At 38.1% G+C, this 27883-nt stretch overlaps 1 protein-coding gene across 1 annotated transcript in view; it reads right to left on the reverse strand.

The window, feature by feature from the left end:
- Nucleotides 1-12977: 12977 nt before the first annotated feature.
- The window catches only part of LOC107738363 (myotubularin-related protein 13-like), a 123699-nt gene continuing 108793 nt past the window's right edge, over nt 12978-27883 (reverse strand). The window contains exons 28-40 of the mRNA XM_016550112.1: nt 26554-26628; nt 24846-25024; nt 23956-24132; nt 23330-23431; nt 20560-20745; nt 19242-19368; nt 18761-18888; nt 17424-17648; nt 16878-16985; nt 16125-16315; nt 15954-16041; nt 15738-15869; nt 12978-13606 (exon numbers count right to left, since the gene is read on the reverse strand). Of these exons, the coding sequence (XP_016405598.1) occupies nt 13508-13606; nt 15738-15869; nt 15954-16041; nt 16125-16315; nt 16878-16985; nt 17424-17648; nt 18761-18888; nt 19242-19368; nt 20560-20745; nt 23330-23431; nt 23956-24132; nt 24846-25024; nt 26554-26628 (1817 nt within the window). The 3' untranslated portion in view covers nt 12978-13507. The remainder of the gene's footprint in view (nt 13607-15737; nt 15870-15953; nt 16042-16124; nt 16316-16877; nt 16986-17423; nt 17649-18760; nt 18889-19241; nt 19369-20559; nt 20746-23329; nt 23432-23955; nt 24133-24845; nt 25025-26553; nt 26629-27883) is intronic.

Consider the following 27883-nt stretch of genomic DNA (forward strand, 5'->3'; position numbering starts at 1 on the left):
AAAACAAATTGCATCCACTGTTCACATAACACTGAAGAAGGTTATTTTTTTCCCTCACATCCAAAACACACATCTTTAGAGACAGTCTTCTCGAGCAAGTAACTGCAGCGCTGCCGATGACTTCAGTAAGTTAACCATGAATGAAACGCGCTCTCGCTCGGGTCACTGAGTGCGCGCGTGCACATAAGAATCCAACTCTTAACAGTGTAAACAACTCAGAATGCATGAAATAGCATTAGACCCCCCTTTAAGCGCAGCATATGCAGCGACAAGCGTGTTGCCAGTGACAACAGATAAGTACCGCACATTGCCAGTAGGTCACATAAACTAGCACAACACAAGCATGTAACTGAAAACAACTAAATGAGCCTAAGCAAGACAGATAGCCTTAGCAACACGCATGTTGCCAAACCTGAGAGCATTAAAAGGAACTTAGCTTGTGAAGACGTTCGAGAGAGTGAAACAAAGCAGCTGTGACGGGGATGCTTGATCTCTTGATATCCTTCTTGGGGATGAAGTTCCCATCTGAACTTGTTCTTGAGTCAGTTACATAACTCGTGGAGTCCATGTCAATAATGTAGCGATGCGTGAAGTAATGCTAACTCAGTTACTTCCGAATCAGGCAGCTTATGATAAATGCGGTGAATTTACATGTTTAAGTTAACGAAACCAAACAAAGTAGTTTTGCTTTCACAACGAAACACACAGCGTCTCGACATGGCGGCATCAATACTACAGCGAGAATAAAAGTTACGCCTTCTTTCTTTGCGTGAACATTTGGGTGTCGTTATGCAAATCTTCCCACAGAGAGACGTAGGTATGTTGGGGCGTGTTAGAACGAGCCGTTTTAACTTTTAACTTTTAACTTAACTTTTATAAAGAATATCTCTTTGGATTTGAGACTTTAGTCTTTGCAACTTTACAGATCTTCTTTATGCACCAAGAGCTTGTAACACTCCAAAGAGAAAGGAAAAATTGAAATCGCATCATATGACCCCTTTAAAGGAATTGTTCACACCAAAATGAAAATGTTGTCATCATTTACACACCCTCATGTCGTTCTAAACCTGCATGACTTTCTTCTGTGGAATCTTCTTCTGGGAAATCTTTTTGAATGTAAATGGGCGTCAAATGTTGTTTGGCCTCCTGTGTTTTTTTTATATTTAGTAAACAATCCTTTTAAAGGGTTAGTTAAGGGTTAGTAAGGGTTAGTTCACCCAAAAATGAAAATTAGCCCCAAAAATACTCACCCTCAAGGCATCCTAGGTGTATATGACTTTCTTCTTTCAGACGAATCCAGTCGGAGTTATATAAAAAATTGTCTTTGATCTTCCAAGCTGTTTGATGGCAGTCAGCGGGTGTTGCATGCATCAGTCCAAAAGAAGTGAAATATAAAGTGCCCATCCATTAATAAAAAAGCTCCGGGGGGGTGAACAAAGGCCTCCTGTAGCGAATCAATGCGTTTTTGTAAGAAAAATATCCATATTCAAAACGTAATAATCACTTTTTTTGGGCTAATTTTCATTTTTGGTTGAACTAACCTTTTAAGGCTGTATTTGTCCAAAAGGTTTGTATAGGTATGTCTATTCTGGATTAAGCCATTATTCTAGTAATATATTCTGGGAATGTATACTTTTTGGGAATGAAGCCTAGCAGAGGCATAATTAAATGTGCTATATTAGAAGTTAATGCATTATTAACAATATACGTGAACCTGTATCACAAAACCAGTCATAAGATTTCTGCATCATCTGAAAGCTGAGTAAATAAGCTTTCCATTGAAGTATGTTATAGGACAATATTTGGCTGAGATACAACTATTTGAAAATCCGGAATCTGAGGGTGCAAAAAAATCTAAATATTGAGAAAATAGCCTTTAAGCTGTCCAAATGAAGTTCTTATCAATGCATATTACTAATCAAAAATTACGTTTTTATATATTTATGGTAGGCAAATTTACAAAATGTCTTGATGGAACATGATCTTTACTTAATATCCTAATGATTTTTGGCATAAAAGAAAAATCTATAATTTTGACCCATTCAATGTATTGCTGGCTATTGCTACAAATATACTCGTGCTACTTATGACTGGTTTTGTGGTCCAGGGTCACATATAATTAAGTTAATAAAATTAACTTGATTAATAATAAAGTTAATTAATCAAGGCAATGTGCTGAACTTCCTTTGAACTTTGTTGTTCCAGAAAAGAAACTGAAACTCATTCCATAAATGCTGACAAATTAGAACATTTGAGAAACCAGATTCCCGAAAACATGTCCTTACAGTGCAACATAAGACATGCAATAGACACTAGCCTTCACAAGTGAGTGTCAAAACAAACAGGACTATGTTACGCTGTGTCTTCGTTTCTGGCACTGGGCAGGAAAAAAGAGCCCACGTGCAGTTTCTAACGTCTAATACCTGCAGAGATTGTAGCATTAGCTGAGCTCATCTGTGGGTTTTAACAAAACAAATGTTAGATATTGGAACCGTGACACTAAAGTCACACTCAGAACTGCATTGATGCAAATGAAAAGGAACAGTTCATTCTTAGGCCATAGCTGGTATGGATAACAGGCCTTGACATGTCAGTTTTACTTACGCTGAGGTCATTGCCATTGTAAAGGCTTTGGACAAACACAAATTACAAGCACACATTGTTTTTGTGTGTTGAGCAGTCAATGGTTCTCAACTGGTTTTGTTTCAAGACTTTACACTGGACATCAAGGATCAAAGTACCAAAATCAAAAATAAACTGAAATGTTCTTAAAATCCAATATATTAATATAAATATAAATGTATGGTATTACTTTAGTATACACTCTAAAAAATGCTGGGTTATTTCAACCCAACTTTCGGTCAAATATGGACTAACCCAACTTTTGGGTTAAAACTTTAATTTAAAAATTTAACCCAACAGCTGGGTTAGTCCATATTTGACCCAACGTTGGGTTGAAACAACCCAGCATTTTTTAGAGTGTAGGGACCAATTATCACTATTAACTAGTTGCTTATTAGCATGCCTATTAATAACATATTGGCTGTTTATTAGTACTTATAAAGCACTTAATCTGCATGACCATATTCCACATCCCTAATTCTACTCAACACCTAAACTTAACTACTATCTTAATATTAATAAGCAGCAAATTAGGCGTTTATTGAGGAAAAATACGTAGTTAATGGTTTGTTAATAGTGAGAATTGGACCTTAAAATAAAGTTTAAATTTAAGATAAATTTGTTTAATGTTGGGAATTTCCCCTGCTTATGAAAAATCTATGTTCAAGTATTCATTACAGTGGACATCAGATCGGTGGACAGACATATTTCAGCATACTGTATGTATGACAAATGTCAAAGTGCTAATTCTGAAACCCAAATAGTGATTTATGCTTTGCCCACACACCTTAATTCACAGTATACAGCTATTCACTGTATATGTAATTATGTTGTGTTGTAATATTGTTTTTATTCGTAAAATTGGCTAACTGCAAATGTTTTAACAATGATTTTGTTAAAGGTTGATATAAACGGTTAAATTAATAATTAATGTAACAACTTATAGGCTACATATAACACTTAACTTATATAATTCTAGTAGAACACCATAGAATTTGCACTGTCCTGAAGAGTATGAAATTAAATACATCATAAAATCATTCAGACAAATAATGCTGATTGTGTACAGACTTAAAGACATGAAGATGTATTTCCATGATAATGTATGTTAATCTTTGGATTTTAATGCAATATTGTGCAATATAGCAACAGAGGCTTGCATTGTAATATTTATTGTATATGTCAATTTCTGCTATTAATACTACCAGATATATGTTTATGTTCAATATTTTCTGCATAAATATTTTGTTTTTGGTCAATTTGGTCCTAAATTTGGATTTTTATATATTGCTTATCCTGCCTGAAAAGACCATAAACATTACAGACGACATCTGAACGATTACATAAAAGTAATCCTGTGCGACTGATACCCTGCAAATTGGGTGATTTTAGGTCATTTTTAGTTTCAGTCAGTAATACCCTCAGTCTGTAGGCAATTGCATATGGCTGCATCTAACAAATATGGTGGCTTTGCTTCCTGATGGCAGTCTAGAACACAATGTGCAATCCAGTCATTTATATAGATTAGTGCAAGTAACATTTAATGTAGTCTATATCTTAAATAGTCTATTTTTTTTTTTACCATAATAGTTGCTAATAATTTTTGCAGATGAAGGCATGTCATACAACCTATGTTGGCATCACAAGTATGCTGTCTCATTTGGCTGCTTAAAGTGACAGATTAATGTGAAGCAAAATACAGTGCTTATTGACAAATAATTGCGTGGATTATCTCGTATTTGTATGCACAAGAAAACTTCTCACAAAAAATTCAAAATGAGCAACTGCGTGCCTGAGGTTATTAATTTGCAGAAAACACGCCCAAACCATCTCATATAAGGGCTTTCTACACAACCTTTTTCATTACAGCCTTTCGTCGCTCTCAGTAAACATATGATGCTCCCTAAAGATGCGCAGCAAGATCCTGGAGCAATGCCAGGGGTCACTGTCACACAGTATACACCTTTTTTACAGAGCCAGATTACACACCTCTCATTAGCCAGCTGTACATCCACATACCTGTGTTGTGTTGTTATACAGAGAAACCTTGCAGCTCAAGTTTACACTTTAACTGTGTATGATTAAATATATTTAATTTGAAATATCTATAAAAGTTCTTAACATTATTATACGTCCACCCCGAGTAGGTAATTGTTGTGTATGTGTGGGTTCCTACATTTTTATTTTTATTTTTTTAGTAATATCAAAATGTTAATGGTGAGTCATGATTTGTTTGTGGAAACATTCATACACAGAATTCACACACAAATTTAAGCATACACACACTAAGTGAATGAGATCCGTTGTTTGGACACATTGGACGGCAAAATCTGGGAAACGTTACGTCCTTTATTATTTAGTCCTTATTTATTTCGCCACTTTATGCACAAAAAAACAACAACTGAAACTCCTTCAAGTACTTTTTCTCCAAGGGCATCAGAAAACATTGCGGCAATAGCTGCTTTAAAGGGCTTGTTTGTTTGCACGACTGGCTGTCATTCAAATGATATACCTCTAGGCCTAGTCTTACTCAATAACAGATGAATGAATCTGATAGCTTCGTGCTGGTGGTGAAGTTTTCCATAAACGATCATTCTGTTTTTCTCCTCAGAAACGTGATAACTAATAGAAGACATCACTGTAATTGAAAGCACACAGATAAACTGACAGACACGTGTGAAATTACTTCACATGTTGGGATTTGAAAGCAAAGTTTGACTTACTTTCGTATAATGCAAAGTAGATTCATGAACATATCTTCAGGCAAAGGCTGTTTTTTTGGATGTTTTCTTGATGACTTCATTGTTTAGTGCTCATCATGGTCTGGGTGGGTGGTAGATTTTACAGTCCACAATCATGCATTCACAGATGATTGACACCAAGTGAAAGCCAATAGTGCGTCTGCTCTAACTGCCTCTCACAGAGGGAATAGCTCTTCCATTGTAAATTAACTTTGGGGGTCTCTGTGGGACTCCGTTAAGGCCCTTTCATATGAATTTAGCATTCCCCAACATTGGCGATTCCAACCTTTTCTAGTTTCGCTGGTGTGACCCATTCAAGCGTAACCCAACCTGATGATAATCATGTTTTGTTGATCATGTTTTGTTAATGAATTTTGATCATTCCCCTAACTACAGCAGTAAAGTTTACATTAGATCATGGTGAGCTACAGTAGAGTGCCGTTTTTGTAAGAAAAACCCCAGAAACGAGTTAGCATTTTAGCACTTCCTGTTCCATCGTCCTGAAGTCAATTTTTGAATGGGCTTTTTTGGTAAAACAAGGTCTGATGTTTACAAAAGGTCAAGATACTACAAAATAAAATACATCAGTAAACTTGATTTTTTTTAAAGGTGCCATAGAATGCATTGATACAATATTTAAAATTGTTCTCTGATATCTACATAGAAGGTATGTGGCTTAGGTAAGGGCAACAAATCTCCAGAAACGGTTTTACATGTCCATTTACAACCCTAGGATTTGTCCCTAGAATTAAATGGTCTGTTCCTCTTCAGGAACTCGAGCTGCGTCGGAGGATGCTTCGGGAACGCCCTTCAGCGTGACCGGCTCAACCTCGTGTGTAATCAGACCAATAGATGGGCGAGACGTCATGGGCGGTGACGTAATGACCAGGCAGCTATAAAAGCACGTGCGGTGAGACCAGCGTCAGCTTTTTGTCATTCAGCAAGCACTCTGTGTGTGTCCTTATTTGGAAGGGTCATGTATAATAATGTTGAGTTCTGCTCTGATTGGCTGTTTCACAGTGCGGCTCAATCTTGAACTCTGCTCTGATTGGCTGTTTCACAGTGCGGCTCATTTCAGTAGCTCACACAGCCAATAGTATCCAGCTGCAGACCCGCAGCACCAGCAATTTTAGAACCGCAGCCACAGAACCGGAAGTGAGGGGCGGAGCTTACGTTCTTAACAGAGTAGCGCCACCTTACGGTTTTTAAGGGGTAATTTGCTTTTATTACACACGATACGTCATAATTTATGAATGTATGCATTTTATAATTATATATTAAGCATTTTATAAACATTAATCTTGTGTAATTTAGTTGTAGGCCTATACAGTTATCGAGTAATTTCCTGTTTGTGATATTAAAAATAATGTTTGAAACTTCTGGGCATTTTATATGAAATATACTTTAATCACAAGATTCAAAATAAATATTTACTCCAAAGTCAAGAACAAGTGCATCATACATTTTTCTATATAAAAAGTAAAACATTTCAATAAAACACACACACACACACAAACAGCAGCATAATTTTAAAAGTAACAATCAAAATGTACACAATAATTAAATCGAAGTTTATAAAATGAACAATTCACAATTAAGCCCATTTTGTCATGACAATCCTGCATGAAAATTTACAAAATGAACAGTTCACTCTTGGGCACATTTTGTCATGACAATCTTGCATAAATTCAAATTCAATTGTATCAAACATTTACATTTAATCATTTAGCAGACGCTTTTATCCAAAGCGACTTACAAATGAGAACAATAGAAGCAATCAGACCAACGAGAGAACAACAACAAGTATATATAGATAGATAGACAGATAGACAGATAGATGATAGATAGACAGACAGACAGATGAGATAGATAGACAGACAGACAGACAGACAGATAGATGATAGATAGACATACAGACAGACAGATGAGATAGATAGACAGACAGACAGACAGATGATAGATAGATAGACAGAGACAGACAGACAGATAGATGAGATAGATAGACAGACAGACAGACAGACAGATGAGATAGATAGACAGACAGACAGACAGACAGATGAGATAGATAGACAGACAGACAGACAGACAGATGAGATAGATAGACAGACAGACAGACAGACAGATGAGATAGATAGACAGACAGACAGACAGACAGATGAGATAGATAGACAGACAGACAGACAGACAGATGAGATAGATAGACAGACAGACAGACAGACAGATGAGATAGATAGACAGACAGACAGACAGATAGATGATAGATAGACAGACAGACAGATAGATAGATAGATAGATTTGAGACATACCTCACAAGCGTAGCCTGTTATCCAATTGGAAGGACCTCTTGTAGGGTTTCTGCACTGTAATATACATGTATCTAGGTTAATTTCAAATTGGTCAGAAGGGGGTGCAAATGTAATGGTGGGCTGGAGGAAATGTCCAGTACCTTTCAGAGAAAACTCCAAAGTTCTCCAGAAAAATAAGAGTACACTATCTCCGTATGATTGGAATGTCACACTGGAAGACACAAACATAGAGAAATCTTTAAATATCAACTGCTACAACATCATAAAGGTCAATTACTTTAACTGATAACTACTTACAGATGTAAAATCAAAGGGTGCTCCCAAGATATACTGGAAAACAACAAAAAATAAGAATATTCTTCCTGTAAATGGCACAAAAAACCCTTCCTTGTTCCTTATTTAACAACTAAATAATCACACCAATAATTGGTTGCAAAATGTATAGTATGCCTAAAATAAATAAATAAGTACACAGGTAAACTATTATGCAATAATAAATTGTGAGTACATTAAACAAACAACTCAAGATATTCATACCTCCACAGACAACTGCATGTTGAAGTGGATTTGAAGATGACTTTTTAATTTGACCAGTTTGGCTGGCTTAAACATGCTGGTCAAGCAGAAAATTGCTGGTAATTGCTGTAACACTTGTTGCACTGCTGCAGCTCAGGTAATGTGTCAACTCTCTGAATCCTTATATGTCTCTACAAGAGATGAAGCCACACACAATTATCTCAATGATGACAAATGGGATTAAAATAACTAAACTACAAGGTAATATTAACACACAAACAATGCATATAACAGAGGGAATTAAAGCAAACTATTTATTTTTATGAATAATAAACGTCTTCAAAACTTCACCACAAGGCCCATTTACAGCATGCATCCGAAAATTAATCGAAACATCCACAGAAAAAAGTTATATACTATAAAGTATGACAACAAATTCAAGTTTCAATATAAGATAATAAAGCCAAGCACACATTAAGTACTTAGCAGATAAATGCTTAACGTAATATATACAATAATTATTAAACATATGATAGCAAAAACATTACAGACTACTCACTGTGCTCTCTCGTTGTCAATAACTCCGCCCCTCACTTCCGGTTCTGTGGCTGCGGTTCTGAAACTGCTGGTGCTGCGGGTCTGCAGCTGGATATATCTCCACACAGCAGGAAGGAAACACAGGGAACATATATATTTCAATACGGTCTCTCGCAGTTATATCGTTGGGTAATTATACTGTATATAAAATGCGGGCATCAGGGAGCCGCATAATGCACGATCGCTTTTTACTTTCACTTTCGAGCATGTTTCCTTCAGACTGTAGATCTGCTGAATATCCAATGGTCCCATAGCTTCATGCTTTATTTCTCTTCTCTTTACTGCCTAAGCTTTAATCCTGTTCCTATACCAACTGTATGCGTGTGTGTGTGTGTGTATGTGTATGTTAGACTAGTTTAAGTGTTTATGTAGTTAATAAAGTCTTACTTGTATCACACTTGACGTTGTTCATTGTTTGCTCATAACTGGAGTCCCTAATCATGCAGATTTATGCTACAGGCTCTGTGTAGTATTGTACAGTAACCAGGTTTCTTTTCCAGTTTCCCTTAACCAGGAAATTAACGTTCTTAGAATTGACAGACAGTTGACCCTGAGAGGTCAAGTAAATACTTACAGCGGATCTAAATATTTGTAATTAATTATAACTAGTTATGATTAATTATTCATATTTCACCTTTGAGCTGATTCGCTACATCACGGTATGTCATTTCCATGTACAGAACTGTTATTATTCAACTATGCCAAGGTAAATACAGTTTTACATTCTATGGCACCTTTAAAGCTTTTAGTTAGCTTGAAAACAGTAGCTGCTAGAATAGGTTGTCCGGGACAATAAATGTCATCATGCTGACCAGGTAAAGTAATTTACTCTAGTCTGCTGTCATCGCCTCATAATGTTTATAATTGTGCTCTTGCAAACTAATCTGGCTCAAATTGTGGGGGAAAAGACTGAAAGAGTTGTCTGAAGCTTAATGGTTGTGATGTTGAAGGTGGTGTAGTTTGTTTAGCTTTTTACTTCTGGCGATTGTATTTAGGCTTCAAAATTCATAAAAGTTGTGTTGATTTGTGAAGATTATCATGATGAACAATGTGTAAAAATTACTTTTGTTGGTCACAGAGCTTACTTTCTGCAATAACTTACTTTCTGCAATAAACCAAGAAATATCCTTCTTGGTTTTTGTTGAGGGAACCAAAGTGAGGCTAACTTCAGGGTTGGCCTACAAAAATACGTCATCGCTGCAGCCAACCTTACCAAACTACAGATATTTACCAGCTAGCTAGATAGGGTGCTGACATGACGGCATTGAGCGTATAATGTGATGTTGATTCTTTTTTTGGTAACAGGAAGTGGAATGACATGACCTATCTTTGGGACAGGTGGGTTCTGCACGCCAGTGCCACCTGCATTCGGCCTACATGTAATCCCCATTCTGCATGCTTTTGTCACACTTGCATTGTTCGCATTGCTGATTTGTGAGCAGTCAAACACTTAAGTGTTTAGGCAAGAACATCTGCCATGTGTGGCGGCTGCCAACAAGAATCTGAAGTATGTCAGACAGTCGGATTTGCTCTGAAATTCAAGTTAAACTATGACCAGCCAGTATTAGTGCTTGGAATAAACAATGACCGCTTGTGATAAAACTACATAAAACTCTGAAAGAGTAAACAGTTTAATGTGTAATCCTTTAAATAAAATGTTGATCTGTTTAATGGAAAAGAATGTTTAATATTTATATGAGCTCACAATTCTTAACAATCTGCATGGAAAGAGGTCACATTTAAACCATTTATGAAGACAAACTGTTATGACTTCAGACACTGAAACATCCAACAGATTCATAAGTCTCCTGTGACGGCCAGTTAACTGCAGTTCCTCCAGAGCATCCCATTTGTCCCATTCCAAGCATTCTGGAGGGATTCCCTCTTCCGCTGCTTTCCTCTCTAATCCTCCACTCCAGGAGGCATCTATATTTGGAGAAAATTGTGAGAGCCCCAGTCCAGATGTTTTGCCAGGCCGACACCTGCTCTCAATACAAGTCAGCAGGGAGCAACTAGCGCAAATCATGCACGTCCCCAATGCTCTTGCAAACCTCAGTCCCAGCAACTTTTTTTTTTCTAGGAGCGGAGAGGCGCTGCAGTGTCTCGCCTCAAAGGCGCCTGTGGCCTCTTTTACTTATACATTACTGCAAATGAGACCGCTTGGCTGTGATCGTTAGATGAGACCCGTTAGGTGTATCCAACAAGGATTTGTAGCCGTTTCATCTTACTGTTTATTAAGTGAGATCCTGTTCAGAACCCCGGAAGAAAGGCGAGCCTTCTTGTTTCCCTGTTTTTTTCTCAATGGAAGGCATGTATTACATATGAATTGGCTGAATCACACAGTGTATCAAATTATACAAGTTGACATGCTGAAGGCAAAGCCAAATGATGACGAACTTGAACTGTCCTGGCCTCTACAGTGACATATTTGTCTATTGAGGTCTGAAGAGAGAAGCAATTATTGACACTTAGCATTCCTTTGCTGTAACATCTGCTTGTGGCACAAAATTGATTTTCGAGGCTTCATATTTCAATGTTAACCTTTAAATATTTTTAGGATGTGTTGAATTTGTTTTGCAAAGATCGAGTAGCAGTGGTTTATTAATGATTAAAAGTGATGTTTTTTGGAAACGCTGGTCTCTTTTGGGATGTCCTCTCATGAAAAGAATCTCCTATTGGCCTCATTCATGAAACATGAGCAGAATGAATTTCTGTGCAAATTGTTCTTAAAATTATTCTTATGTAATTTGTCTCATTCAATTCAGCGCAACAATTTATATAAGAACGTATGAATGATGTACACAGAATTTGATCTTTTTTAATAAGGGCAAGAAGTTTTTTTAAACCGGTGATGTTTTCTGATGATATAGAATTTGTTAAAATACTGTATTTTTAGTGTAAAAATAACATTTACAATTATGTAGGGCAGCTGCAAGCTATTCTTATGTAGTCTTCTACTCATCCAAAACAAATCAAGCAAATGTTTTGTAAATGTTTTATATATTTGTTATATGATAACAAAACTTAATTTTATACAGAAAGAAACATAAGCATTGATGAATTTTCATTTCATGCCGACTTGAACATTACACCCTGACTGGCTTAAATAGCTTTTAAAGACTGTAGTGGATATCATTCATCAGAAGCCTTAGGTTGAATTCATGGATTAAGACATGTTTATGCAACTTGCATGAGGATTATACAGCATTTCATGGTGCTTGATGACAATTGCTAGTGAGAGCAACAATGTTCTTACATATCTGCAGAGGAACTAAATTTATGGCCTCTAGTTTCAAGTCTATATATGGTCCAGGCTGTAAAATGATTTTGACAAAGCAAACCAAAATTACATTTTGGTACGTCAGGGCAAGCCAGATAAAACCCACAGTTTGGTCAGCACATTTGCAAGCATGCTGTCCTGTCTCATGGCACTTGTGTGTGCTTGCATTACTGTGGCTGTGACAATCCACAGTACTCAAGGGGCTGATAGAGTTACTTCCACATGTCAGTGCTGTTTAACCTAAGGTGTTGTTATTAAGGTAGTTAACTAAAAGCATACTGACAGCTGAGGAGTGAGTGCTGTTTTTACTGAACTGCTTCTCTGCCATGGCAGCTGTTGACCTGAAAGAAAAAGGTTTACTCTAATGGCCATTACGGAACCCCTTATGGCAGTGCAAAGAATACATGGCAGGGCTCAATTTAAAGATTGGGCTAGTAAATGGAACAGACACTTGCCCATCTGGGCTATTGATGCATTTATGCCGTCGGTCTGTGTGAATAGATTCTATTACACTCAACATTATGGAATAGAATGCAAAACTCGAATGCAATAGAAAATGTTTATTTTAATATTCTGTCTTAATGTCACATTGCTCATGCCACATGCATTGTCCAAAGTGGGCGACTAGTTTGTATTGTTTTCTGTGTGACAGTCTGCAAAGCCAACTTTCTATGCATGTCAGTTATCCTTTACAGATTGTTGTAAATGCATGTTCTATCAAAATCTAAATGTTATAAACTATAGAGTTTTCTTCTGACACAATTTAAAGGGGTCATATGATGCGATTTCAATTTTTCCTTTCTCTTTGGAGTGTTACAAGCTCTTGGTGCATAAAGATGAAGATCTGTAAAGTTGCAAAGACTAAAGTCTCAAATCCAAAGAGATATTCTTTATAAAAGTTAAGAGTCATTGTCTGCTCCAAGCTTTTATGTGTTGTTAAAACATAATGCCTTTAGCCTAGTTGTTCTAGTCATTAAAAATCTGTTTTGTACGGAGTGCATATCAATAAGTGCAAATTATTTGCCTTTTACACATTGTGCATCTTTCTAAACATCTGTCAGATTTTGGTGCTTGTTTTGCATTTTAACAGCAGCAACAGTATTTTTGTTTTGCAGAACACACTTGTCACTACTATTTTGACCCAGAGTTTAAGATTAGTGCTATTGCTTTGTCTTAGTTGCATGTAGCAGTTTGTTCAGCAAATATCAGAGTAGTGCATTGCATCATTTCACCAATCACCTGAAACAGAAGCTCAGGATCAAGTTTTTGAGCGCAGGTAGTGGGACGCAGAAAATGCAGCTCCACAGACTAGTGAACGGGGCAGTGTTTTTGTACGTCACTGCTCAGGTGCAGGATTTTCAACAGGCACTGAAGGGTTTACTATGGTCCTACTAATTGCACAGTGAGTCTCCCTGCAGTGAGAGGTAATGCTGAAGAAAAAGGCTTCATGCATCTGAGATGCAGCTCTGGATCTTATCAATCCATAGCTGGGCAGTCTGAGCATCTGCTGCACAGAAGTTGTACACTCGTTTAGTGGTCTTCAGCTGCAAGGACAAAGAAAAAGAGAGAAGAGATTTTAATGTACTTCTATTAAGCAAGGATGCATTTATTTCATCAAAAGTGACAGCAAAAACTAATAATGTTACAATTTCACAAAAATGCTGTTCTTTTTAAATTTCTATTCATGCTGATGGATGCTGATTGGTCATAGTAACAGCACGTTCACCATGTCACTGTGGCTGCACCCAACTATTAACCTTATTTTACATGGCAAGTACCAGCTCTTCAAGCATAAGGATGGCACATACTATATTTAATAATTATAATTAATAATAATTTTTTATCATTTATGCATTTGGCAGACGCTTTTATCCAAAGCGACTTACAGTGCATGCCTCATGTCCAGTTAAAATGTTGTTTTGAGGATTTTTACACTTTAGGGATGCATCAGCATATGAAATTTAGCTTTTGCATTCTTACATACTTTAATAAAATACTTTATAGGTGTTATTGTTCATGCAGAATTTAGGATATATAGTCATGCAGTCACAAAAAGTAATTAATCTTCTCTAGATTTATTTCAAACAACAGCAAAACCCAAAACAAAATATAACCAAAAACAGTAAACAAACCAGAAACATTAGTGGCACCACAAAGTATTGTACATACAGTAACATCATTTTAGGTTCAGTAACAGACATCTTGCCTCATATTTTTTTGTGTTTCTTAAAACTTTACAGATATGCTACCAAAACAAATGGATAAAACCTTAGTGCCTCAAAAAGCCATCAAAATCACATATAACTTCACAGAGAATGAAGAAATATAGTGTTCTTCCCTTCATTTCAAACAAAACGGCTTACTGATAACCATCTCAGGCAGGAAGTGCTTTGCTTGGTCCGTAAATTGTCTGTAATTAAGTATAAATATGAGTGTTTATTTCAAGTTAGACTAAAAGGTTAGAAAAACATATTTGTGTTCCCTGGGAATCGAACCCACAACCTTTTGCGCTGCTAACGCAACGCTCTACCACTGAACCACAGGAACACAATTTATATTGCAGGTACAACAGCCATGTGCTTCTATTGTTAGTATAGTCACGGCTGTGGGAGTACAGCAAATTCCATTTCAAGGGAAGTCTGTTCACTCTGTGGCCATGTTTGCAATGCCTCCAGGCAGCTATTTCAGGCATCCAAGGCCATATCCTATCTACTTGAATGGGAAAATCCTTAAATCTCAAAAATAGCTTGCCATGCTCACATTTAAACAACACATTTCAAACCAGCAACAAAATCTGACGTGGACTGTCCCATAAATGTTGTCTCTTGTGCTCACATTAACAAAAGCTTATAATTCAGGCTGGACCAGTCAATGCACACGTGCAGTCCTAAACAAGTGTCTGGAAACAGCATTTCCATCGCAACCGGAGCAGCAGCAGTGACACAACGACTTCACCGACTGGCTCTTTTCTTTAGAAGGTGGGAGTTATTCTGCCATATTTTGCATTGCACTTTCTCCCATTTAGAGTCATAGGAGTGCACCGTCTTGTTATATCTATACAGTCTCAGCCTCAGACGTCACGCCCACGAACCGCTGGCTGAACATCAGATGCACAAGGCACACAAAATGGGAAAGTATTTAGGAGTTTTGAAGTCATTATCATCTGATTGTTTGAATTCTACAGGATTTTCAGGGAATGCATTCTTTCATGTGTCACATCCTTTAATGGTTCGCCTGGAAACAAAGCTGTTCTGATGCCAAACTCCCTCATGGAGGAAGAAAACTATTTTGTTTACAACAGTGACAATGATCGCATATCAGGATCAACTAAATGCTGAATTTTCAGAAGTACGTGAAGGTCACAGCATAGACTCAGCACAATGCTCTTGAATGAATGATTTATTGGTTGCACGGTGGTGTATTATTGTAGGGACATCGACTTAACATTTGTACGCCCCAAATGTGATGCTGAACAAAGCGAACTATGATTGGTTGCATTATATGTCTGTCAGATGGCCTCTTGAGTGGTTCTTGGCCAGCCAAAGCTGCGATGAAGTCAAAACCTTCTGCCGTCAATCTGAAGGTCTGGCAACGCAAGACTAGGTATATCTAAATGTCTTGGGTAAAGCACAGCCTCAGGCACTGCATTGCTTCATTAACTGGTGGAATACTTACATCAAAGAAAGCCTTTTCACTGATGTGTTTGGGGGCTCCTATAGTTGGTGTGGCAATCAGGACAGATTCCACTTCAGCCAGGTCAATATAGCCACGACAGTTTGTATCCTCATCCGTCTCATAATACCTCAGCTATAAGGTGTGTCAAAATGCATGACAAATAAATGAATAAATTAAGGTAAAGACCAAAATACAAAAATGTAATAAACGACTTACCTGATGTTTTGTTACGTCAAGAACAAACCACCTAGCTTTCCAAGCTTTAAGTAATGCCCCTCGCTTGTACAGGATTCCTTCAAATGATCTGTATAAAAGAAATGATGGCTTGTTGGCTTTCTCTATAAAGCTCGATTAAGTGGTATCAAAAGTGTTGTCTGTCATTGTTACCTATTGTCTTCATTCTTTGGGGTAAACTGATTGTAGAGCGTGGCTGCCCTGCGGTTAACCCCGTTGACTGCAGTGGGACTACTGTCCTCTCCGAGGTCGCTGTCAGGTAGGTGCAACATGGAGTGTCGCTGATAGGCCTGCAGGTTGGAGGTGGGGACCAAACCAGAGATGGACACTGACTGTTTCCGCAGCTATGAGATTAAAAGAGCAAGAGATGAGGTCAGTATATCCGGAGAAGACACTTTGCTACTTGCTCACATAAAGTCCACAAACAAGGATGCTTCTTTGGTGCTTTCTAAGGCCTTTTTACCACTGCATCCCCAAGCCGTACATAAGCAGCTTTGTTTCTAGTGCTTAAAGCTGCGGCTCTTGATAGTGATGTGATATTGGGGTTTCTATTAAGAACCCCCATCAATAAGCGACTTCTGACAGTTGGTCCCTTAGAATCATTACAGATTTGTTCTGAAAATGTAATTTTAGGTCGATATTCAAATATCAATTTACACAGAAGAATCCAAACCCCAAATTGTCTGGATTTAAGGGTCAGTATCAATGCTAAAATGTTAATATGTGCTTGAAATAGATACATGTTGCATACATGTGTGATGTTAAACATGCCTAAAAATGTGTACACGGTGTGCACATTTAATATACAATTTGGGAAACAAAACAGGTAAGTAAGAAATGCCAGTTGAGGCTACATTTGTGAAGCAAAGTGGAACTAAAATAGCTGGACAGAGAAGCAGCACTCACATTGCCCTCCTGTTTGAGGTCTTCTTGGATGCTGTCTCGCACCTTCTCCAGCGTGGTGTGCCAGGGCTCAGACTGCTGCCCTAGTTCTCCCTCCAGCCTCTCAATGTCCTGCAACAACACACATCCATTTTAAGGCTTCCCTTTACTGGTGCCTTTGATCAACCAGGAAATCTTTGGGTTCTTTTGAGTTATGTCTTTTGGGTTGCTTGCGTTATAGTAGCTAGTATAATTCCTGCTATTCACAGATAACATAAAGATGGATAAGTAGATACAGATTGTGCTTTGAGAAGTTCAGAAACACTGAATGGACAAATCCACAAGTAAAATCATGAAAAAGCATGGTGTGAAAAATACAAGGTATGTTTAGAATTTTTTCAGCTGCGTGGTGCAAGCAGAGAAAACTACTACTCACTCTTCTGATAGACGCATCCCTTCGCTCCTTTGATCGGCTGCAATTTTACTGCATCATGTAACATTTTCACTTTGATTGCGGGAGGATAAGGACTTCGTCAGAAACTATTAAAGGACAAAGACATATGGACTCACAGCCAAGGGTTTGGTGATGGCATCAGGCTGGGCACGGCTGACACTGCTGTAACATGGCCAGACGATCCTCCTCTTGGTGGTGGCAATGGTGTCTGACTCTTCTGTGCTCTGTGAGCGCATCGCGAGCATACACCAGTCATAAGAGGGGCCTGTGGACAGCGCCTCTCCAGTGTAGAACTCCCATGTCGCCAGATTGGGGATCGAAATCAGCGGTTTCAACACCGCCTAAAGGGAAAACAAAGGAATCATTATTTGTTGGATTTTTCAGTTCTGACTTTACATAAAGGCACTGTAAGCAATATTAGTCACTGTAGAATTTCTGCCAGAATTAGCCACTGAATTAGTCGCCCTCCCTCTTTCCAAAATCTTACCCTATGAAGGTATTGTTCTACCATTATGCATGTTTACACGCACTCATTTTTGTCAATCGGAACGAACCATCCGATTTCAAATTATGAAAGTTCAGTTTATATGAATGTTACAATCTGATTCACATAGTCATTTACATGTTCATTACAAGCACTCTGAAGGAAACTTTAGCGTATACAGAACCAGAGAAAGCCACTGTGATAATGTCGTCGGCGCTAAAAAAAAAAGCTGACATATCATCAGAAAAGCAAAATATTCAGTCTCCTTTACTGAACAGTCCGGAAAATGTAAATATACATACGCACGTTTATGAGACTGAAAACACATGCAAAACATAAAACATATAGAATTAAGTATTTACATGCTTCATTTTTTTTCTGTTGATTGGATTATTTCAGCTCTAACACACTTACAGAACTTTTAACTTTGAAGAAACATGATGCTTGTTCTTTCCTAACCTTAAAATCTCACAGTCTCAAGATTAGAACGTGTGATCCTCTCCAGTGTTTGGTTGCAAGAAAGGAATGGGGAAGAAAGAAGAAACAGCCCACAGGGCCCTTTGCTCTCACTAAACTTCATAAAACATGTTTTTGTTGGGCTATGGGTGACTCGCTGAACTGATTCACTCATTTTGAAACAGTGTCAGGGGATGACTGCCAGTGAGAAGATACCTATGTTAAAAACAACTTTCACTCAAGCCTGGATTTGAGGATAGGGCACTTTCCCATTCAAGCTTTGTTTTTTTATAGACTGTCACCACCTGATTCACTTGTAACAAGACTGCTTTATAAGGTCAAAGAGGCTGTTTTGCAATTGTGGGGAACTATCCTTCACTGTGAATGCGATCTGGCAAAAGACGTCAGCATGTTTGGGACTGGTAGTCAACATAACCTTTAAGCAGAGTGCTCTAGGGTAAAGGCCATTAGAGCTGTCTGGTACCTCTGCACACACCCAGATAGACTCTTTACCTCCGTCTCTGAGGGACTGTACAGGTAGTTGAAGAAGAGAGGGCTCTTGCGGTGCATTCGGTTGATACACTCCCAGATACAGATTCCTCTCTTGGACTGCTTTTCTCCTTTGTCCTCAAACAATGTGCCTTTAGTGAGGAGACACAAAGAAGAACTTGTGAAATTACACATTACTCAGAGTAATGTGATAAGGTGTGAAACAAAATATCAGAAGCCAAGTCTGATAAGACTAGCAGCACTTGAAAGAAGTGCTTCCAAAGGTCATCAGGGCTGCTACAGGTAGGTAAAACTTTTCTGAGCAAGACTGCACGTGTCTGTTGTAATACTATACAGGCATTCAAAGCCTTGTTTATTTGAAGAACACAGCTGAAAAACATTTGCACAATAATGTAATTATGGCAATACAAAAAGACAAATACTGTTTTGTGGTGGAATGTGTGTTTCTTCTTAAAGAATGACATGAGGAGTTGTGCATACACACCATGCTCCAGGCGCTCATAGTCCGAATCCAGAAGGAAGTTTTTGAAGCGATTGGAGACGTAGTGGTATGCCAGAAACTTCAGATAGTATTGATTAAACTCAAACTCAAGGGGGTACTGGTAATGAACCTGGAATAAGAAAGTCAATGCGTCACACTAGAGAAGCTTTTTGGCCTTATTTCACCGCTACAGCAATTAAACAAATATAATAATGATTAGTAAACGCCCAGGAAATTATTAGTTGAAGGGAATTTAAAAATACAAAAATAACAGCAGCAGGAGGGACATAATGTGGTAATGTACAGCCAACAGGATGTAGACAGAAGAGCATGCAAAGTTCTCACACTCGAGGCCACCTGGACTTCCTGGCAAAAACAACAGCTGCCTCTAAGATGAGACACTTCTATTTTCAGATGCTTTCACTATATTTCTGTGGTCTGTGACATTGCCGGACCTCCGCTGGGTCATTCAAATGCTCTACGCTTTGATTTCATCACATATGCCTAAAAACAATGCATGTCTGTAAACGCATGGGAGTGGTGCGCGTTGTCTCTGGAGGGAGAAAAACTCTTCCTGCCCTTTACTTAATGTAGCACAGATTGAACAGAAACCCCAAAATTGGAGTTTTCCACCGGTTGTGCTAAACTTGCCGATGTTGGGAGGTGATGGCGAAACACTCCAGCCAGAACAATGCTGGCCGCAGGTTAAACACCATCTGTGTACGATCATTTCAAAGGGGGTTGGGGGTAGGTAGATGTGCCGAAGGAGCAGCTCTGTCTAAATTACTTGCCCACCATGGGGATTGCAAAAGGAAAGCTAGAGCATGCATTCTGACAGCTGAGTCTTTCTCGTCCTCCTCCTTCTGGCTGGACGCTGCAGGAATGCTGTGAGCTCATGGACGAAGCACGGTGGGAACAAGAGAAGGGTGGTGTGAGAGACAGAGATCGGGAGTTATGAAGTGATTCTGGGCAGTGTGTGAAAAAGAGAGATGGAGAAATTGGTTATTTGTTATTTAGCAGACACTTATCCAAAATTAACATGGACAGTCCCACTTGGTGCAGCCTGGGGTTAAGGTGTCTTGCTCAAATGCAAAATGGTCATGGGGTTCATGAGTCATTCCATCTGTGGTTTGAACCTACAGCCTTTGGGTTTCCAGCCCAGATCTTTAACCACTACGATTCCACCACCGCAGCTAATGGAAAACATCAGAAGATTGCTGGTTCAAGAAGCAAGATCATTATCTCCTTCAGCAAGGCAAGTAACCCCAGGTTACTTTGGATAAAGGTGTCTGTTACACGACTGCTTATATAGTCAACTTGCCTGATGGACACAGTCAAGAAACTGGAGGAAGATGGGAGTGAAGCCGCTGCCCTGGCTGCTGGGGGTCAGGTTGCCACGTTGGCTGAATTTGTGGCCAAAAGACAGCCACTCTTTCTCCAAAAGCACCTGAAAGCCCTCTAAGGTCCTGTAGAATGGATCACTGAGCACCTGCACAAGGGAAACCACCTACAGAAACAACAGAGAGGAAGAGAGGTATGTAATGAGTTACTAACACGGGCCGATACTTGAGAAGTACCCAGTATAAGTAAATGCTGGCCCTATTGGATTTAACCCTTGCTGACCCAATACGTGTATCAGTGACTGTCACAACTCACACATCCCAACAGCTTTTACCTGACAAAAACATTTACCATCAGAACACTGCCTGGGAGTTTTCTCCACGTGGCAACCTCTTAACTGCAATATTCTGTACATTAAGCATTAAGTTTGTCACAATTACTTAAGGTCTGCATGAAAATAGTAATTGACCCTATTTACTTACTACTAGTTCTGTCAACCGATTAATCGTGATTAATCGCATCCAAAATAAAAGTTTTTGTTTACATAATATATGTGTTTGTGCTGTGTATATTTATTATGTATTTATAAATACAAACGCATGTAAACATTTCTAAAATATATGCTGTATGTGAGTGTATCTATATATACATAATAAATATACACAGTACACCCGCATATATTATGTTAACAAAAACTTTTATTTTGGATGCGATTAATCGTGATTAATTGTTTGACAGCACTACTTACTACATGAATAATCTTGTGGTTAACAATTAATCCACAGGAAAAAATTTTTTTTTTCACACTCATTAGCCAAAACCTGAAAATTTACTTTCACTCTGTAATGGCATTACTTCTCTGAAGACCACTGTTTGACAGTTTGGGCAGAACATCCTTAAAGGGATAATTCACTCAAAAATGAAAATTCTGCCATGAATAACTCACCCTCATGTCGATCCAAACCTGTAAAACCTTTGTTCATCTTTGGAACACAAATGAAGATATTTTTGATGAAATCCGAGCGCTTTCTGACCCTGCATAGACAGCAACACAATTACCACGTTGAAGGCCCAGAAAGGTAGCAAGGACATCAATAAAATAGTCCATGTTCAACCGTAATTTTATGAAGCTACAAGAATACTTTTTGTGTGCAAAGAAAACAAAAATAACGACTTCAATTTCTTCTCTTCCATGTCAGTCTTCGACGTGCGTTCACGAGAGTAACACGATGCATGCGTGTGGTGCTGCTGATGCAGGAGCCGGCGTTCTGACGCAGAACCCAGAAGCGCTGTGCCTTGTTTATGTAAACATGTCTGAAGATTTCGACTGAGAGGATGACTTGCAATTTTTTGCCCAGCCCTACTTATTTGGACCAGAATATAGAGACGATGAACTAAGAGAGATGGCCATTCTATGCCAGAACAGCGGCTCCTGCTTCAGCCGCACCACAAGCATGCGTCATGGGTACTCTTATGAACGCGCATCGAAGACCAACACGGAAGAGAAGAAATAGTTGAATTAAGTCGTTATTTTATTTTATTTTTTTGCAGACAAAATGTTTTCTCATAGCTTCATTAAATTACGGTTGAAACACTCATGTCACATGGACTATTTTTACATGTCCTTACTACCTTAACATGTCCTTATCGTGGTAGTACCCTTGCTGTCTGCAGGGTCAGAAAGCTCTCAGATTTCATCAAAAACTGAGGAGGTTCTTTAAAATCAAGCCCCGTCTATTATTCAGTTTTCCGTTTTACTCTGAAAAACATCAAAATGCTGAAGTAAAAATCTGTTGCAGTTTCCAGTAATAAACTTCCAGTTTATGTGGAACAAAATTATTTATAATCAAAAATGCATTGTGAATACCACTTCAAAAATATGTCTGCCAGAGAATAAAATGTAAATGTTACATGTAAAGCTTTGCTATAACCAAAGGCAGAATTTCTACAGAGCCTGTTTCAATGAGTTATAGAAATATAATTATTGTAAGCATTATTGAAGCAATTTCACAAAGCAGTAAGCAATATCACAACACCTTCCAAGACTGAAAGCATGGTCATGTGACAACAATGTGATTCTGTTCTCTCCTACAAAGCCAGACATATGGAGCCTATTTAGATGAGTACATCAGATCAGGCCTACAGAGAGAATGGCAAAATGGTCAAGAAGCAGGAATAGACTTGTTCAGACACGTGCATGATTCTGACCACAGCTACATTTAACAACCCCAGCTGACACTCAGAGAACACAATTCTGTTTCTAATGACAGTTAACTGATCAAGTCGGCATGGAAAATCTGAGCTGTGACCGCAAAAATGTCTCTGCTGCAACAGCATAACAAAATTAAAGTTTCAATTCAAAATAGACATTTAAAAAAAAAACTTTAATGTGTAAAGATGACTGTTAGGCATTTGTAGGTTGACATTCCCATTACTGTTTTTATTGACTGACACGTGAACTTTTGGTCCAACCAATGGCCGAAGTTTGGGGTGAAACTATCTGCTATAAGCTGTTTTTAAGGAAACTGGATATCATTATTTTTTGAACAATGAAATATGATTGAAGGTGCACTGGGAATCCTGTTTCAAAATTGTGTTGGCAACTCCATGTATTGCCTTAACAAGGTGAATAATATTTAAATCCGATAATAGGCAAAGACAAGGCTCTAAAACAAGCATCTAATAAGCAGAAGGAATAGGACTGTTAAATTGTCACATGCTATAGCACACGTGTGTGAGACGATGCTCACCTGAGTGGTAATGTCCCAGCCATCCTCAAGACTAACTAGTACAGATGATCCACTGTCCAGCAACTCAACCACAACCAGAGCCAGCTGCAGCAGCTTGTGTAGCTGTTGAACACACAGATACAAAGTACAAAACAACACATTCAATGTTTAGCAATTCCTGTGCATTTATTGTAACACTGCTGTGCACACTGCTGACTAATGCCGAGTTCACACTGCACGATTTTCAAACTCGTCGGATCGCCGTTGTTTTCACACTGCGTGACTATCTGGGGTAGCATTCAGTTGTTGCTGTGTTCACATTGCACGATGGATCGGCGACCGGGGGTTTCACATTGCATGACTTCACAATAGGAAGAATCGCCAACAGCTCTTGTGAGTGCATGGGTTTTAGAGTGGTAAGCAACTTTGTTTTGCTTGAATTGTGTCATGGAATTTTCCCATCTTTGTGTTGTATAGTTTCCCATTGGTGACTAGTTTTAAGGAAAGACTTTTCAACAGGGTCAGAGTCACACAGGCCAACCTGTTTCTGGTTTTCTTAAGATATAGGCCACTGTGAGTCACAATAAGGGGAAGGTGCAGGGGTAGTTTTAATACTAAGGGAATGTGTGTTCAGAGGTCATGCTAACCTGTAGCATCCATTCGCTCTCCTCCAGAGCCTTAAGGAACGAGTCCTCTGTGTCTGAGGACATGGAACTGGGTGCACACGCTCTTAGAAGCTTCTTGAAAGAGCCCTTCACCTGTTTTGTGTCTGCAAACTCTACCGGCACCAGTTCACAGTTCAGTGCTGAGTCCAGTCTTAAGCCCTGCCATGGAAAAGCATTTGGTACAAACTTTTAATTTTGTTTTGTTTCATTTCTGGAAATAACAGAGCATAGAAACAAACATTTGGATTATGCCTTCTGGGTAGAACGTTGTCTAGAAGTTTTGCTTGCTTCCAGACCAGAGTCACACATTTGTATTTCAATAAGGTTTTAACAGATTGTATCCAACACTATAATTTTGAGCAGACTAACTATTTTACTAATGTGGATGAAATTAAATTTCCACTTCACAGACAACAACAAAAATTCAAAACAGACAGTTAATGTACTGAGTAGGACCAGCCAAATAACTTAGAGTTTACTTAACTGTCAACCACAGGGCTGATTTATTCCAACTATTAATTTTCATTTTTTTTTTTACATTGAATGTTAAAGAAACACATTATCTAAAAGGTAAAAAGTAACACAAAGTTCCTTCAGGCATCCAAATGTAATATAATTTCAGCAAAAACAGACAAATTGTGTCAATAAATCAGAGCTTTTATAAATGGCTATTAAGAGGTCCTTATCTAGTCATGAATTTATTATGCGCTGGGGAGAACGTATGATATGACCTGGTACACTTCAACCCAAAAATTAAAAAAGGCTATTTAGAAATGAACACTTCTTCCCCATAAAAGGTTCATCACACAAGGTCAGCATCAAATCCTTAGCTTCTTCTCTCGAAGAACTCATAGTAAGTGTAACATCTTTACCCTGAGATGAGACTTTTCGCCAAAGATGTAGAGAGCAGCTTGGTGCTTGAGGAGTTGGGCCTGGAGGTTCTCAATGCCTGTAGGGGGCGCCAGATCCTTGCCAGCTAACCGCGTGCCCACGTTGGCAGCAGCGGGATGCTGGATGAATCTGCTGCTAGAGCGCAGACTAGCCCACACACCTTTCAGAGAGAGGGGATACAACAGATGTGTACGAACAGGTTAGGCAGGATTACAAAAATTGCTTTGTAAAAACAAACCATCGTAACTAATATCAAGGACGGACAAACTCAGCAGTGCTAAATGTGCTAAAAGGTGCTTAGAGTACTATACACTTATTAGTAGCTTAAAATCATAATCAAATTAGCCACATAAAAAAAAACATGTAAGGGGTAGGGAATGTGAAGAACTTTAAATGATGGTTGTTTATATATATATATATATATATTAGGGATGCACCGGTACTGGTATCGGTATCGGGCCCGATACTGAGCTTCTGTACTCGTACTCGTTAAAATGCCCCGATACCAAACGCCACATACTCTTTTGGTTTCTGTACCCAATATTTTAAAAATTTACAAATGCAATAAAAATATTGGTATCGGTACTCGGTATCGGCAAGTACCAAAAATAAAAGTATCGTATCGGGCGAGTACTGGAAAAAGTGGTATCGGTGCATCCCTAATATATATATATTCCATTTGAATATATTTTAAAATGAAATGTATTTCTATGATCAAAGCTGAATTTTCAGCATCATTAATCCAGCCGTCACATGATCCTTCAGAAATAATTCTAATATGATTTTGGTGCTCAATTATTAATAATAGTTAATATTGGTTCTTACTATTATCAATGATGAATATAGTTTTTGCTGCTTCATATTTTTGTGGAAACTGTGATACATTAATCCCTTGTTGAATGTAAGTATTAATTTCCATACATATTATATTGCTTTCTCCAAACCTTTCAATGGAAGTGTATCATGGTTTCCACAAAAATATTAAGCAGCAAAACTGTTTTCAACATTGAAATTATTCTTGAGCACCAAATCAGCATATTAGAATAATTTCTGAAGGATCACGTGACACTGAAGACTGGAGTAGTGATGCTTTTTTATCACAGGAATAAATTACATTTTAAAATATATTAAAATAGAAAAACATTATTTTAAATCGTAATAATATTTCACAATATCACTGTTTTTTCCTGTATTTTGATCAAATAAATGCAGGAAATCTCATTTATTCCATGTAATATATATTGGCCAATACCCAAACTAATAATCTCAATAGTATGCAACATACTACCATGTTTCTTTGGAATCACATTCTCATATAGTTCACTGAGCACTTTCCTAATACTTGTCCTGGAGAGTTGAATTTTGACTGACTGAGACTACATGAATGTTAGTTCACTTAGTAAACGGGATCAATGCTGTGATGATTCAGTGCTCTGTCATCAGCTACTACAACACACCACTGAACCTCAAAACTGCAGTCACTACAGACCTACCAGTACAAAATACTACAGAAGTGCTCTTGCCACAGTAAAGTTTACTTCAGGAAACCAGAAAAGTCAGTGGTAACCTCATTGTAGTATGACTTTCAGACACTACAGAGGCATGGACAGAGGTCAAAGAGAGGCTGAGAACATGGATTAAGTCAAGTATGGATTAGGTTAGTGAGAATGAGTAAAACAGAAACTATACCTTGATTGTGAATTCTTCCCTTAGCTGGAGCTTTTTGGTTTGAGTGAGTGAATAGTTTATCTCTGTACCCAAGTACTGGTAGATTAAAGGTGCAGGAGTTGGTGGTGGCACAGAGAACCAGGAAATAAAAACAGAAAACAAAATTCACACACATGCAACAATCACCCCCTCTGAAGACAGACAGGACAGTCATTAGCAGCTCAGCTTACCGAGACAGACGAGAGAGAAATGCTGCAGGCCTGTATAACATTAGGATTTTAAGTTTAGAGGTCAACTTGATTTATCGCTTTTGCCAAATAATCAGTATCAATAATGGCTTTTGAAACTCTTTGATATTAGGAAAAAATGTCGGTTTCAATATTGATTTCATTTATATAATTATTTAGATTTCAATAAATAGTAATAATTATTTAAATAAATAAATAATTTATGTATTGCGTTCTGCTAACTCTGACTGAAAAGTGAAAAATGTTTGTTTTAATATAATACCAGATTACTGGACGTTTATGGTGAGCAAATGCTGACTGCAGATATTATTGGCCACAATAATTATGTACAATATCATCTTTTTAATAGATATTATTGTGATTTTTGGTTGCATAATAGACTGCACACAGGATTTCAAATACTGTATATTGAACTCCTGTAGCTTTGATGACTTACATGCTTTTAAAAGCTATCTGCGATTAATTAGGAAGTCAGTCCCCCCCCCCTGAATTTTACCTGAATTTTTTTAGACGTGACGTGAAGTATGCAAAGATGGAGCATCAATGAAGAACAAAAAAAAGGTTTACATGAATGACAGGAACATTACGTTAATGAGATGAGTATATAAATAAGAGGAGATCAAAGAATACAGAAAAATATAAGTATACATGGAAAACTAGATTTGTATGTTTTGTGATGAAAATGTGAGTGGTGCTTGACTTAAACAATGGTAACGTGTTGTGGGTGGTGGCCAGGGCATCACTATGTGGTTCACAGGGTTTTCTTGGTGGTCCAAGTCAATAGATCTCACTGACAAGTCTCTAAACTGAAGCAGCAAGATTGAGATATGATTCATGTAGCACAAGATACATACAAGGTGTGGAATGATTCAAACGAGTTAAAGGGGTCATATGATGTTGCTAAAAAGAACATTATTTTGCGTATTTGGTGTAATGAAAAGTGTTTATGCGTTTTAAGGTTCAAACAACACATTATTTTACTGTACATTATTGTTTCTCTTCTATGCCCCGCCTTTCTGAAACACGTTTTTTTTACAAAGCTCATCGGTCTGAAAAGCAAGGTGTGCTGTGATTGGCCAGCTATCCAGTGCGTTGTGATTGGC

This window comes from Sinocyclocheilus rhinocerous, unplaced genomic scaffold (genome assembly GCF_001515625.1).
Source record: "Sinocyclocheilus rhinocerous isolate Xijiao unplaced genomic scaffold, SAMN03320098_v1.1 scaffold1065, whole genome shotgun sequence".
Taxonomy (NCBI): Eukaryota; Metazoa; Chordata; class Actinopteri; order Cypriniformes; family Cyprinidae; genus Sinocyclocheilus; species Sinocyclocheilus rhinocerous.